General features: G+C 47.5%; 1 protein-coding gene across 1 annotated transcript in view; it reads right to left on the reverse strand.

Moving 5' to 3' along the window:
* Positions 1-10,313, reverse strand: part of grin2db (glutamate receptor, ionotropic, N-methyl D-aspartate 2D, b) — a 27,743-nt gene extending 17,430 nt beyond the window's left edge. The window contains exons 1-5 of the mRNA XM_071905012.2: positions 10,026-10,313; positions 9,461-9,667; positions 8,057-8,323; positions 4,514-4,842; positions 3,122-3,236 (exon numbers count right to left, since the gene is read on the reverse strand). Of these exons, the coding sequence (XP_071761113.1) occupies positions 3,122-3,236; positions 4,514-4,842; positions 8,057-8,323; positions 9,461-9,667; positions 10,026-10,313 (1,206 nt within the window). The remainder of the gene's footprint in view (positions 1-3,121; positions 3,237-4,513; positions 4,843-8,056; positions 8,324-9,460; positions 9,668-10,025) is intronic.
* Positions 10,314-15,382: the final 5,069 nt, after the last annotated feature.

The following is a 15,382-nucleotide window of genomic DNA, read 5'->3' on the forward strand; positions in this document are numbered from 1 at the left end:
TCACACTTCTCTCACATAGGTTTTTTAATTATTTATTTTATCCTTTATTTATCCAGGGAAAGTTGACTGCTATTTTCCAGTGAGGCCCTTTTTCATATTCACACAGTACCACACATTCATACCTGGGAGCTGCCCATTACTACCTCAGTCTTCTACTGCTGGCCAATCAGCAGCTCCACTGGAGCAGTTGGGGGTTAAGTGCCTTGCTCAAGGGCACCTCAGCAGTAGTTGCTGAGAGGGGGGAGAGTGTTACTTATTTTCCCACTTCATTTTCCCCACCCATGTTTCCCAGCCAGTCTGGGGATTCTCTCTCTGTCTGAGTGGAGAATTTCGGTGTCTAAGTGTGTTTTCAGAGGCCCTTGCACACCGCAAATACTGGAGCACATATGCACAAGGTATGCCATAGCTACAGATGTCATTTCAATGTGATTTTTGAGATCTGTTCTTGAATGATCTGATGCTGGGAGACCGTATTGCTCTGTGTCCACCGTTGACCTGAAAATGTCTGCTATGCATCTGCTGTGGATGTATCATTGTTTCTCCCCATCTCTTTGCATTGTTTCTATGTACACTGGATGTGCCGCTGGATGGTGTCTAGGATATGTAGAGTTCTGACAGCAACGCAAAGCCAAAACTGCACCCAAGAAGATTCAGTGCAGATTTTTTGTGAACTTTCTCTTGCAGCATCACTTGACACATCCTGGCATGATCAGCTGATAAAAGTCGCGTCTAAGTGACAAGTGTAACTGAGCTAACATACACAAAAGCTAGTATGCACACACACATATATATATACACACATGCACGCAGACATACACACACACATAAACAGACAAAAACATACACACACGAATGTGAGTGCTTAAGCAGGGCAGTAGAGTAAAGTAAAGTTTGGCAGCTTTCTGCAGCCTGCCTGTCTGTGTAATGCAGGCGCTGGCAGAGAGAGAAGGAGGCGGCGACAATGACAGTATTTCAACTGCACTTCGACCGCAGCTCCTCAACAGACATTCAATCAAAACACTCTCAGGAAACACAGACAGGAAACAGATAGACCAGACGGGAGAACACACTACTCTCTATCAGACACACACACGCACACACACGCGCGCACATGCACACACGCACACACGCACTCACAAATGGGTGAATAGAACTGCCAAGAAAAAGAAAAAAAAATCACTAGCTACTTCTCAAATTGCGGGAATATTTTTTTCACCAACTGGGGCAGAGAAAGTATGCTGGTTTGGAGCCAAAGTTTGAGGATGGAGAACCACTTTTAAGAAAGCTTTATTCCCAGCTGTGAGTGTTGTTAATAAGTGCTAACATTCGTTAGCGTCTGATAACATCCTGGAACATCCAGCGCGGTGTTACTGTTTCCATAGCAGAAACAAGCGATGTTAATGTTGGACAACCTTCAGTACTAGTCTGCAGTATTTCAGTAAGCTAAGCTGGGTGCTCCCGGGCTCTAGGTAATGGTGCAGTCATTGTAAAGAGAACATTAAATATTCAGGGAGAGCCAACAGCGTGGATGTGCATAATAGGCAGATACAGGCGTCTTATCCTCATCCTGTGTGTACGTGTGTGTGCGGTGAGTGCATGTGCAATAGGGTTTGTGTAAGCAGTGTGTAAGCATATGTGTGTAAGTATATGTGCCCTCATTTGTGTGCGCACACATGTGGATGTGTGTGTGGAAGTGCTCAGTGTGTGTGTGTGTGTGTGTGTGTGTGTGTATGTGGGCGGGTTTCATACCCTGGGTTTGCACAGAGACTAAGGGCCAGTGCAGGAGCTCCTAATTGAAAGGGATTTGAGGGATATGGCAGGAGTCAGCATGTTACGACACGCTGAGACTGGACTCTGGTGGGCTGTTAAAACCAGCAGGAGGCTGAGAACCACCAATGTGTATATGTGTATGTGTATGTGTATGTGTATGTGTATGTGCATCTTTGCGTGGGTGCATCGGTATGCGTGGCTGTGATTGTGTGTGGTTTGTGACTACGTGTTCAGAGTGTGCTGTGTGTGTTTTTGTGCGTGTACAGTGCGGTGTTGTGGTGTTGGTGGTGTGTGGTTGAGAAAATGAGCATCGCTCTCCCTCTACTGACACTGACAAGGGTAAAATCCTGCCGTATTAAAGGGAAGGAATGCACACTGCACATCTCCAACAGGTGACAGGGGCTCATATTAAGGATTTCCGAACAAACCGCAGCTTTATAGAATATGCATGACATGTCAGAGTACTGGTGCTTGGTAGACACGCATCCAGTTAGACAAGATCAGACACACACACACACACGCACAAAATACATGTCAATTTTAGCTCTACAGCCAGATGCTAATGATACCCAGAAGTCATCTCAGGCGAGTTCTTTTTTTATGTTCTCAAATATCCTTAGGTACCACCCGCCGCTCCCAGACCCCCACCACCATCACCACAACCCGCATTTATCTGCCTTCAAAACTACTCAAATCTGCATTTCATGCTACAGTAAGGAGTGGAGAACACCGGCGGCAGCTAAAACAAGTCAACAACTATTGATCACAAGCATTTATTTCCGCAAAATGAGCTATATGATCATGTGTATGAGTGCATGTGTATGCACGTGAGTGTGTGTGATTGTGAGCGTGCATATGAGAGAGTGTGTGTGCATTCCTGTGTGCCTGTGTGCCTTAATTCCTGTGTGCCTCGGAAATACCGAGATGCAGAGAGACAGCAGCAGCCGAACAGGCACAGCAGGAGCACAGCAAGTGCGGTCAAATGGTCAGCGGCCAGCCTCTCCCCCTGTGCCTCAGGCACAGGTAACCATAGTGAACTTTACATGAACCTATATGACCTGCCGATCCTCACTGTGAGGTTTACATTCTTATTTCAGATTCCAATGCAGCGCGACTCTGCTCTTGTAGCTCACATGGAGAGATTAAGACTCAAGAGCCTCGCTCAAATCAACGCAAGGGAAGCATCTTAAAGATTTGTCCTGGGTTCAATTGCTAGGCTCCTTTCTCCTTGCAGTTCTTCACAAAGGGATTGGACATCCAGTGCTCTTCCACTCACACCCTCAGTATGTGTTTTAGTCAGAAAATTACACACAGTTTGTGGAGACAATAGGAAGTGATGTCAGATCCTTACATCTTCCCATCCACGTCCAGGTGTCCAGGAAATGACATCTAGGAACGGGTTGGCCAGGTAACCATCACTGTTGAAGGAGTAGTCTCGACCGCCTAGTGTGATGTTGCTGAAATACCTGAGAGGAGATGGATAGAGTTGAAAGAAGACAGAGACAGACAGGAAGAGGATGACAGAAGAAACAGAATGTGAATGCATTGTTTTCTTGGAGGATATGAAGAGAAAATAGAATTCTTACGGCTGGTTTTGATAAAGAATAAAGCCTGCCCTATTCTCTTCCAAGTGGAAACTAAATCACAGCACCTAGATGGTGACAGTCGGGGCTTGTCTGTTAATCAAATCTACAGACAAATGATCAGACACATAGAATTGTCAGGACTCATCTTTGAAGTCAAACAACTGCTGCTCTTGGCATCAGATGCAATCTCTACAGTTTGTCTGATAATCACACAGGACAGACCATCTAATTGTCTCCTCGTGTCATCCTGCTGGCTTCAAAACCCAAAACCTGATAGCTTTTATTTGACAAGATAGAAAACTGCAGATGGAACAGCAGCTTGCAGTTACAGACAGTGAACAGCAGGTAGCAGTGCAAAAAAATGAAAATGAAAACATATTCCCTCTCTGTTCTTGGACATATTTCATACACAGAGAAAGAATAATCCTTTTTCACGTCCCTTTCATTTCCATGCTGTTTGTGCTGTGGTCAATTTACAAACATTACAGCCAACAAACTAATGAATTCAAATTTTTACCCATTTTCAGAGTGACTAAGCTTGGAACAATCCATGTACAAAACATCTTGTGTGTGGTGTGCATGCAGTGTAGGAATGACAGGCGGATAAAATGAACCAAGATGATATCCAGTACCACTTGGGCTACCTGTTAGAGTGTGCTACTGTCTGTTTGCACAGCCTAAGAGGAATATATTAAAGCCGGCTCATTAATATACATGAGACATGGTCCGCTGGCTACAGATGCTGGGGTAATTTCGCCAACTCACAACTACACGCACCAACAACATCTATTTTGCATGGATGATAGCCAGCTCCAAATTCAGATATCCCCACTGTGCCTGCTCCCTGACACCGAATCTACCGGCTCCACCCAAACCTTCCAGCTCATTCTGGCTCTGAACCAGCTCCTTTCACAGTATGCACCTTATCCTGTCTCATGCTCCTGCTCCGTCTCATTCCCCTTATTCCCCTTTCTTCCTTCCTCTTCCCCATCTGTCTGCATCTTGCCAACTGCCTTATACCCCCCATCACCCCCCCCCACACACACACACACACACACACACACATGCACACACACAGACAGACCTTATATTTCTCTCCTTTCCTTCCCCGCACACTCCCAGTCCAGCTTGCCTTCCCCCCTCTTATCTCCCCTCACCTCATCCTGCCCCGCAGTCTCTGGGTCTGATTGGCGTCCGTCATGCAGTTGGTGACAAAGTTTGGCCCTCCCGTGGCCCCGTAATCCTTTCGCAGCGCCACGGCCCCGTGAGTCAGCACAGACACACCCCGAGCGATCCTCCGGCGAGGCTCGTCCCTCCAGCCCTGGGGCCGCACGGCGAACAGAGCCCGGGGCAGGCCCTCCATGCCCAAACCTGAGAGAGCCGGCCCCACGGCGAACCACATGTGCGAGGCGCCGGCCTGACCCGCCGCCCAGGCTGCTCGGAAAACCAGCTCAGCCTCCTCCTGGGAGCAGTACAGCAGGCGCACCTGGAGGACAGCAGGAAGGTAGGGAGGGAACAGGGACGAGGGTAGACACACACACACATACACGCTAGTGAGATAAGGAGGGGACAGGGGAGACGAGGAGAGACAGAGGATGGGAGAAACGAGGGGCAAAAGATAGAGCAAGAGTGTAGATGCACCTGAACGGGCGGGGTGGGGGGGGTGTTGGATAGAAAGGCAATATCAAGAAAAAAAAAGATACTGGGGGAGGTAAGAGGAGAGATAGCCATAAGCTGATGTGATAAGGTTTATAGGAGCAGAAGGGGGAGGCCGGGGGGGGTAGGACACAGAGAGGATCGGTTGCTGAGAAGCAGACACACCAAAAAAAAAGGGAAGACTGCATGGATGGTATGTGAAGTGTGCTAACCAGGAGGTGCAGGGGGAGTGGGGGTCAGTGCTTAATGAGCTTGGGCCTGATGAAACAAGTTACAATTATGCATAATGAAAACAAGAGTAAAACAAGAAAGGGAAAATGAGACAACAGTAAGTGGTAAAGTGGAGGAGTACAGAGAGAGAGAGAGAGGGAGGAGAGGGAGGGAAGGGGAGGGCGGCTAAAGAGCAAACACACCTGAGGGAAAACAGGGGGGAGAGGTTAAACTCTGACATATGTTATTAAAAGCAGCATACTTTAGGGAGAGGATGGAGAGAAGACCTGGAGAAAACAGGAGAGAGAGAGAGAGAGAGAGAGAGAGAGAGAGAGAGAGAGAGGGAGAGAGAGAATGGAGGGAGGGAGGGAAGTATTCAGAGGTGGGAAAACAGAATAGTCACTCCTGGGAGAACGGAGAGGGGGGGGGGGGGGGTAGCAAAGAAAAGCAGAGGATGACATATTTTGGTGAAATCAGGGCCTGGAGAGATAAGAGATATTTGTGACAGTGGGGGTGGGGAGATGGAGTGAGAGAGAGAGAGAGAGGAAAGAGAGAGGGCAGTGACGGTGGATGAGCTCCCTGCTGCAAGTGCTGAGGTAAGGAGGGGCGGGGGAAAGGGGGGGGGGGGGGGGTGGAGTGACCGAACAGGGTTTTAAGGGGTTAGAGGGGAAATGGAGAGAGAGGGGAGGGATAGACGAGAGGAAGATAGAGGGAGTTGAGCTGTGTGGAAAGAAGGGAAAAAGGGGGAATGAGGTTAAATGCTGACAAATACCCAAGGACAGAGAAAGAGTAAGAGCATTTGAAAGGACAGACGAAAGAAAAACGATAGAGTGAGGAAGAGAGACAAAGGGGAATAGAAGGACAAGAAAGAGGAAGACGGCTCTTTCATGGAGGGAGGGAGGCGGGCAGGCAGAGTGAAAGCGCATTTTGAGAATTGCGCCTTCATTGAATTTTGAACTGTAATGGCTTGGCAAAACAATCCTGCCTGTATGCCAATAAACCTCCAGTGTATTAGGGAGGGAATGAGAGCGACAGAGAGAGGGACGAAGGGAAAGAGGAAGAAGGAGGGTAACAGACAGAGAGGGAGACTGAGTTTAAGAGGGAGGGAGAGAACCAGAGTTATAAACAGACACACACAATATCTAAAGAGGGGAAATGGAGAGAGAGAGAGAGAGAGAGAGAGAGAGAGAGAGAAACAAACAACAGAGAGAGAGAAAGAGCAGAAGATATACTGACAAATAAACAAGGGCAGAAGCTGAAAGAGAAATGGAAAGAAAGACAGACAGACAGAGAGAGATTTGAGTAGAAATTGACCCAGTGCACCTGTGTCAGGCCATCTACAATGTAGAACACATTACCATACATGGGACGCATGGAGAGAGAGAGAGAGGCAGAGAAATAGCCTGTAATGCAAACATACACAGCATCACTAAGCAATCACAAGCATTTATTCGCCCTGCAATATAGAAAAGCTAGGGGGGGGGGGGGGGGTTGAGAAAAGAAAGAGGGTTAAAGCAAGCACTGCGTATAGGCAACCTGCTGCAGGCGGTATGTTATATTAACAGTGACACTAGCAGAGTGGAGCCTAAGGAATCCAATACACATGCACACACTTACACTTACACATACACACACACACACACACACATACACACACACACGCAGAGCTGCAGTGGCCATGCTGGGACATTAGCGATGACATTGAGACCCAGACTAACCGAGCCAGCAGAGAGCAGAGTCTGTGGCCAGGAAGACATGCAGCAGGAGAGATGGACAAATGGACTGAAGGAATGAAAGATAGATAGCCATACAGAGATGGAGGTGGAAAGGAAAGCAGCAGAGGAGAGAGAGAGAGAGAGAGCTTGTCTCTAGGCAAAGGATTGCAGGAGAGGGGGCAGAGGGGGATGGAGGGAGCGGGGTAAGCATAAGAACAGGGGGGAGGAGTAAAAAAAATTTAAACAGGAGGATCAGGGGGTTGAAGAGGAGATTTAAGGAAGGATAAAGGGGGGAAGGAGAGGGCAAGTGGGTAAAGAGCAAGTTGAGAGAGAGAGATGCACGTGAGAATGGAAGTTTGAAAGAAGGAGGGAAAGGAAGGGGAGAACAAGCAACATGTTGGGGGAGGAGAGGGAGAGGGAGCAGGCTTACAGTATGAAGAAATGAAACATACGAGAGGTACAAGCCAAAACCATGAGTCACTCTGGTCAAGGTCAGTAAATCTGAAGTGTGAATCTGAAGCGTGCGTGTGAATTTGAAGCGTTACATCATCAAAACATGACAGTGAAGTTCTCTCGTTGGGTGTTAACAACCGACTGGTTAGTTAGTTTGGATCACGTTTAGGTTATGTAAAGTTAGGGAGTGATTGAGTTTAGGGTTAGTTAATGGGAAGGAAATCAGCTAAGTTTGGATCAGAATCATGAATTGGTTGATATTAGGCTCAGGCGTTCGGAAATGTTTTTTTTCATTTCAAGATTAGAAGTCAGGGGCGAAGGTGAAGGTTTACAGCCCCTGTTCACCTCAACCTATCACCTCCTTGGCAACTCGCACACCATAACTCTTTGTACAATGTCACACAACAGCTAGCCAGCAAATCAAACTGACTCGTGGTTTTCGTTGTACCACGGGACTCTTTAATGCCTCTGCGGATGAGAAGGGAATAGAAGAACTGAGGGATAGAGGAGAGAGGGGAGAGAGAGATGTGGAGGGACAGAGGGAGAGATGAAGAAGGAAGGAAAAAGCTGGGCAGCCACCCGCCAGACGGGGTGCCCCCAATGATACTCACAGCGCTTCCTCCCCTTTCCTCCCCCCCTTTCCCCCCTCCCTCCCCCCTGTCTCACCTGCGCCTCGTTCTCCTTCAGCAGCCTGCGCGTGCGTGCCCCCCCAGGGTCGTCAGTCACGTTCAGGATCACCACGCTCTTCTTCTCCCAGCCGATGAACGAGCCGTCTGTGAGGCCCTCCACCACCGACAGGAAGTCCTGGTAGCCGTGGTGACGGGTGGACACCACGGAGAACGCCGTCCAATCGTACTCTTCCAGCACCTCAAAGATGACCTCTAACTGTAGAGCGGTGGAGGAGCTGAACTGGAGAAAGATGGAACCTGATTCCTGATTGGGGGAGAGAGCAGCACATTTCTCATGGTAAGAGCCTCATTGTAAACATAAACTCATCCTCTAAAGATCTGCTGTGTCTAAAGGGCTGCTAGTGACACAGTGACCAGCTAACAGGCTGCCTTCTCACTACAAAGAACTAAAACTCCCTGGACTGTACCGTCTTCATGCACAGCATCAAGGCATCATGGGGCTGGACGTTTTTATGGGGCAGCAGCGGCACTAGTGCAACCGCAGGGCTAAAACAACTAAGAGTGTTGCATGAAGTCTCCAATGACGTCCAGAAGGGAGTGTTTCTAAAAAGTCTACTCAGCTGGGAGGGGATGAGGACTAGGCGGGGGTACATCTTCAAAGGAAGATCATCAAAGTGCTTCAATTTCATTCCTCAAGAGTAAATGGTTAAAACAGTTATTTGTAAGCACAAATGCAATGCTTTTTGTTTCATTTTTTTCTGCTTGGTGGCAAAAGCATGTGAAACATCCTGGTTTCTCTGATGCACACATACAAAGATACAGAGGCTTATGCACACACAGAAACAGATAGACACACACACACACACACATACACACACACACAGATGCACTGTACACACAAACACATACATACACACCCATGTTCGCACATTGCCTCCCTCCCAGGAACATCAGAGGCAGAGCAGCAGCCCCGTTTGGTGCCATTTACAGATCAAACACAGCAGAGTTTCAACAGATCACTGACCCTGACCTTCTACTTCCCTCCCCCCCTCCCCAAATCCCCACACCCCCCAACACACACACACACACACACCCCACCCCTCCCCAAACCTCTAACCTTGGTGGCATATGATGCATTGTACAGAGTATGCTTGACATTGTAACACTGTGCGTTGTTATAACTATCTAAACCCTAAGCTGCTCTCCCTTAATAGTCTATCCATAGTGGTTCAATATACAGTAAAAACCTATCTAGCACTGTTCCATTTACACAACCTCACATTTAGACCTACATAACCATACATCTTGCATCTCTCTCTCTCTGTCTCTCTCTCTCTTACACACACACACACACACACACACACACACACACACACACACAAACCAGCCCCAAACACTCCCCCTCACTCTCACACTCCAATCCCAACCTCCCTCCTCCTACCTGTGGCATCCTCCCCAGCCCCGCTCCCCCTCCTACAGCCACTATAGGCAGTCCTGTTTGGGCGGAGACAAACTCCAGCATGGGGGCCAAGGGACCCCAGGCCGTGGGCGGGGGCCTCTCCTCTTCATAGACCAGACCCTGCAGGGGCCGCGCCGCCAACAGCTCACACAGCTGGGACAGCACCGTCTTAGGACTACTGTCATTCACCTGGGAGATGATGGAAGGATGGAAGGAAGGGAGAAAGAGAGAGAAATGGACAGAGAGAGACAGAGATAGAGACAGAGAGAGCCATAGAGTCGACAGAAAAGGGCAGTGTCTCTTGACTTGGTGTTACTCGTATGGAGGGTGTCATGTACTATGCGTGACATGTCTAGCTAACAATACAAGCTGTGGTCAAAGAGCAGAGCCAGACGCCCACTCATTCAGCAGGGCCCACACAACAGCAGCAGTGCGCTGCCCATTCAGCTCAAATAATGAGAGTGAGTATGAATAATGGATGGCCATTATTATTCCCTTCCTTCAAGTAAGGCTGAATGAGCAGTATGAAGAGGAGACAGTGTCCAACCTGTAGCCAGATGACGTTAGCAGAGCCCCACTGGGTGACCACGCTCTCCCCCAGGGAGCTGTGTACCCGGCCAAAGCCGGGGTACAGCACCCTTCCCCCAGGCCCAGCCACCGCCGCCTCCGCCTGCACCGTGGCGCCCGCGTGGATCACGGCGATGTTGAAGTTCATCATGGCCCCCGCGTCACGCTCCCGCGGACTGGGCCGGAGCAGGAGGTGGGGGGAGGAGTCCACCAGACCTGCCCACTCTGCCAGGACCAATAGGAGAGAGAGAGTAGGTATGGCGACCATGGCAACCTGCCGAGGGAGGGGGGGGGCAGATGTATAGCGCACTAAGGGAGGGTGCCTGAAAGAAACAGAGAGGCAGAGCAAGGAGAGGAAGTAGAAGGTGAAGAAGAGGAAGAAGAAAAAGAAAGAGAATTAGAAGAAGAAGAGATTAAGTTTGACTAAGGTGTCCTTCCCATAATGTCCAGTGCAGAGGACATCAAATCAAATCAAGAGAGAAAAGGGAAGGAGAGCAGAAGAGAGAGACAGAAACAGAAAGAGTGAGAGAGACAGAGAGAGTGAGGAAAAAGTGAGAGAGGAGGACAGAGAAACTGATCAGAGATTGCATACAGGCAAGCGAGAGTAATGAATTCTGAATCCAATCATGGGGTAATATAAGTTAGCTTTGGCTGGAGAAAATACTGGAGGAGCAATACGGTATGCCGAGGGAAAAAAACAATAGAGAGAAGGGGAAGAAAGCAAGGGAGAGGGAAGATGAAATGGGTGCTATTTAGGCTGCAGGCTGAGAAGGAACAATATGAGAAAGAGGGAAAATAGAAACCGGCAGTTAGGAGGAAGGAGGGAGGGGGAGAGAGATAGAGAAGGGGGGAGAGACGGGTAGAGAGAGAGAGAGAGTTAATAGCAGACAGAGACAAAGATGGGGGCGGAGGTGGTTATTGTGCTGCATGAATGATAACAACAATTAAGATCACTGTAAACACACTCGCCCACACACACACACACACACATACACGCACAAACACATGCATGTGTCTGCACACACACACACACACGCAGATAAATGCAGCGATACACTATACCCCCAGAGCAGCTTAATGATAGAGAGATATGAGGGTTAATGCAGTACACACGTTTGCCCGAACACACGCACACACTCACGCTAACAACCACACAGAAAGATAATGACTACCTGGGAGATATCAGGGTTAATATGGGAGCCACACACACACACACACACACAAACACACACAAATACAGACACATCATTTTCAATTTACTTTTGGTGCCAACTGCCCTCCCTCCCTTTCTCCATTTCCCTCTCACTTTCTCCCCGCTCTCCCTTGCTCTCTCTTTTCATATTCCCCCATCTCGTCTCCCTATTTTCATGACTCCAGGTACCAACACAATTGCATTGATTAACAGGGGCTTGCTGACATAATATTCTCTCTAAAGTCACTCTCCCCCTCCGTCCCTCCCCCTCTCTATATTGTCTCTCTGTCTTCATCCTCCTCTGCCTCTGTTTCACAGTCTGCCGATTCTTTGACCCTGATGAGTCCTTTGGATGGAAAAGACAGAGGCAAAAAAAAAAAGAAGAGAGAGAGAGGAGGAAGCGACCGGAGGAATGAGAGAGATGGAGCAAAGAAGGGAGAGAGACAGGAAATGAATAGAGATGCCGAATGTTGAAGAGTGGTAAATATAGGGCATATGACTAAGACTGACTGACTGACTGACTGACTGACTGGAAGGAGGCCGGGTGGAGGAGAGGAAACAGGGGGATAGGGAGAGGACGGGGTGGGGTGGGGTGGGGTGGGGGGGAAGCGTAAAATATGTGAGGAGAGCAGGAAAAGAAATATTGATTACTGGGATGTGTGTATACGTGTTTGGCCTAAACAAATACACTGCCAAACCTCCTGTTTTGAGTGACAGGGCAGTGTGTGTGTGTGTGTGTGTGTGTGTGTGTGTGTGTGTGTGTGTGTGTGTGTGTTCGGGTGGGTGGGGTGACAGAGAAAGGGAGGCAGAGAGAGACAGAGGGAGAGAACGAGAGAGAGGTGGAATGAAATGGAATGAGAGGGCGAATGAGGGAGGCGAGTAGATACGGTGGGGGAATGAAAGGGTAAGAAAAAGAGATGGAGGTGTGGAGAGATAGGGAGAGACAGACCTGTTAGTAGGAGAGAGGGAAAGGGAGAATGTAATAATGAAGGGGAGAGGGAGAAAAACAGGGCTTTGTTGTTTTGGTTTTTGTTTTTTTTTCTTAAAGGCGAGGAAGACGTGGCAGGGAAGAACGGGAAAGACACAGAGAGAGAGAGAGAGAGAGAGAGAGACAGACGGAGAGAAAATGAGTGCCAGAGACGAGGCTGCATGAACACTGTACATCATATCGCTTGGTGGAGATGTATTCTACAGTGCTGAGCTCTCAGCCATTAACCGTTAGGCCTGTCACCGTCTTTCACTCTCCTGAGCTGTTTATGTTGCACGGCTCCACCAGCCCTGTGCCATTCCACCACAGCGAGCCTCGTTGGAAGTGTGAACACAGTGTATTACTATATATCCTCTCTCGCCGGCTGAGCGTACTTCACCTGCTACAGAGATGTGCAACTGCAACATCAAACTGGAGCGCGCTGCGATATAGCAGAGCACGAGTTAATTATAATCAAATCCTCATCTAAATATACCCTTATCTTACTATATAGCTCATTATGTCTTCCAAATCTGTGAAATTCTGCAAACTGAATCATAAAAGCATGCAAGGAGGGCTTACAGTGAACACACACACGCACAAGCATACAGAGAGAGAGAGAGAGGGAGGGAAAGAGAGGGAGAGAGAGGGAGGATGAAAGAGACAGAGAGAGAGAGGGGGAGAGAGAGAGAGAGAGAGAGGGAAAGAGAGAGAGAGAGAGAGAGAGTGACGGAGATTACTGTTTAGTTTGATTTGCTACCGTAAATGAATCTTTTGTTAAGATGCAAATGTTCAGCAAATGTTTGCATTTTGGTATATTTTTCCCTTCTAGCTTTAAAAAACCATCCTCTCCAGTCTTAAGTACGTTTTGGAGTGTCATCTAATTCAATAGACTGTATATGTAAAGGATTGTCACAAGGATTGTCAGGAAACGGTTAAATTGGAATAAATAGTTAAAAATGTAGATTGCTGCATTCCTTTGAACAGGATTCAAGGCAAGGAATCAACTAGATATTTAGATTTGAACAATCCTTACTTAAAGGTATTGTACTATATTAGGGCAGCCAGGGACCTCATCATCATATAATATTGTAATAATTAAAATACTTGGAAAATAATGTGCTAATTTTAAGACTGTTGGTGATTTATGATACAGTAAGAATTATGTTTATTATGAAAAAAATTTTTTTTTTTTCCTCGAATTTGACTGCAGTCATGAGCTGAAATAATACCTTTCCTACCTCCTTCCTACATCTACGTAAATGAAAAAAAAAGTCAGCTATCAAATGACATTCAAGGCCTTTCAAAACAATTTAGTGTACAAAGTATTTATCTTTCAATATTGTCCTAATTTGTCAATCACTGCAATTTGTGGTTTACTGTATCTAAAATTATTTTCAAGTCAACTTTTTCAGTTTCATTTTCTTTTTAAGTCTGAAAAAAAGAAAAAAAGTGGCATTTTTTCTAACATCACCACAGCAGCCAAAGAAAAAAAATGTCAGTGTGTGTTAGAAAGAAAACTGAAAACACCTTCAGGAATATTTAGCAAGTACTTAAGAGCAGGAATATTCTCCAGCTGACAGAAACATCTAACGAGAAGTCGAGACAGGAAACATTTACACAGGCAAGCCAGTCTCCTCTTTCCCTTCCAAAATTACCAGTCAGAACTTCGCAATCAAAAACACATCTTATCTTATCATATCTCTGCTCAAACGTTTCATATTACACTGCATAATGTGTCCATTGTGTTCGCAATATGATTATCTATAGGAATTTAGGCCTATGTGCAGCTCTTGCAGACACTCCTCCAGTGGCTTGTGTGCTTATCAACTGGGAAAAGAAAATGATCAAAACAGGTTTTTTTTGTTGAAGGCAAACCATTTGAAAGTACATCCTGATCTAAAGGAGAACAGAGAAAGCCTATTTTAGTTCTGCAACTACCAAAGTGAAAAGACACACTTCATAGCCTCTAAACACTAAATAAAAATATTGATCCTTGGCGTCAGCGTGGCGGTACAATGCCGTGGAAGGAAAACAATCACGATAGTTTAGTGTATCAAATCCTTTCCTTCGTCTTAACTGTACGCGGTACAGAGAGCCGAGTCGGGGCGGGGGGGAGAGAGAGGGGAACCGCTGGGGGTTGAAGTCGGCCCTGGCATCCACACCTCCCCGAGCCCTTCCCCGCTGAACTCGAATGGAGGCAGTGTGCCAGCCCTATGCTGCATCAGATCTGCCGGGGAAATGTGAATGGGGAAGGCGAGCGGTGCAGTGTGAGTGTGGAGTTGTGAAGTACAGTGCTCAGCGTTGTGTTTAGCCCACATAGAGCTCTGCTGCTTCATTCCATTCTGTCATGCAGAGTAATGGTCCTACTCCCCGCTGCCTATGGCACAGGCCACACTGAATCAGCCCAGACAGTTTCCCACAGCCAATACAAAACATCGGAAATATACTATGTGGGCTAATATATAGCGCATATCTACTGTACACCATTAGAGGAAATTGCATCTGTCTCTATCGGCCGCTGTAAATGCCTAGAATAAGAAGCGCTGCCTGAAGATGAAGACTCTATTTTTTATTTCATTTGTTCACATTTAAAGGAGGACTGCAGTGTGCTACAGAAAATTGCTGTATGTACTCTCTATAATTTCCTTGGGTCCATAGCTGTACTATAGTGAAAGATAAGATAAAGTGCTGGCAGAGCCCACTGTGCGTATGTGTGTGTGTGTGTGTGTGTGTGAGAGAGAGTGTGAGTGTATCTGTGGGAGTGTGACGGCGTGTGTGTCATGCAGGGTAATATGGCTGTGTGGGGGAGCAGAGGAATGAAGAGAAGAGTGCAGCTGGAGCTCAATGCTCCTCGTGTTAATTGGCCCATACTTCAATCACAGCCACTGGAGTGTGTCCTCTCTGACGGAACAGATCCTCTCTCCCTCTCTCTCTCTGTCCTGCTGCACTTGTTCACCCACTCATTCACTCACTCACACACTCTCGCCTGACACACACGCCCGCACACACACATGCACACACACGCACAAACACCCTAGCAGACACTCTCGCTCACTCCATCGGCCTATCTCACTCAATCACTTCCATTTTGTGCGTTTCACTCGTTCATTCATCCTTTCATTCGTTCATTCGCTCTCTCTCCATCTCAGTCTGCGCCATCTCACTTTCACTTAGT

Source organism: Centroberyx gerrardi, chromosome 12 (assembly GCF_048128805.1).
Source record: "Centroberyx gerrardi isolate f3 chromosome 12, fCenGer3.hap1.cur.20231027, whole genome shotgun sequence".
Lineage (NCBI taxonomy): Eukaryota > Metazoa > Chordata > Actinopteri > Beryciformes > Berycidae > Centroberyx > Centroberyx gerrardi.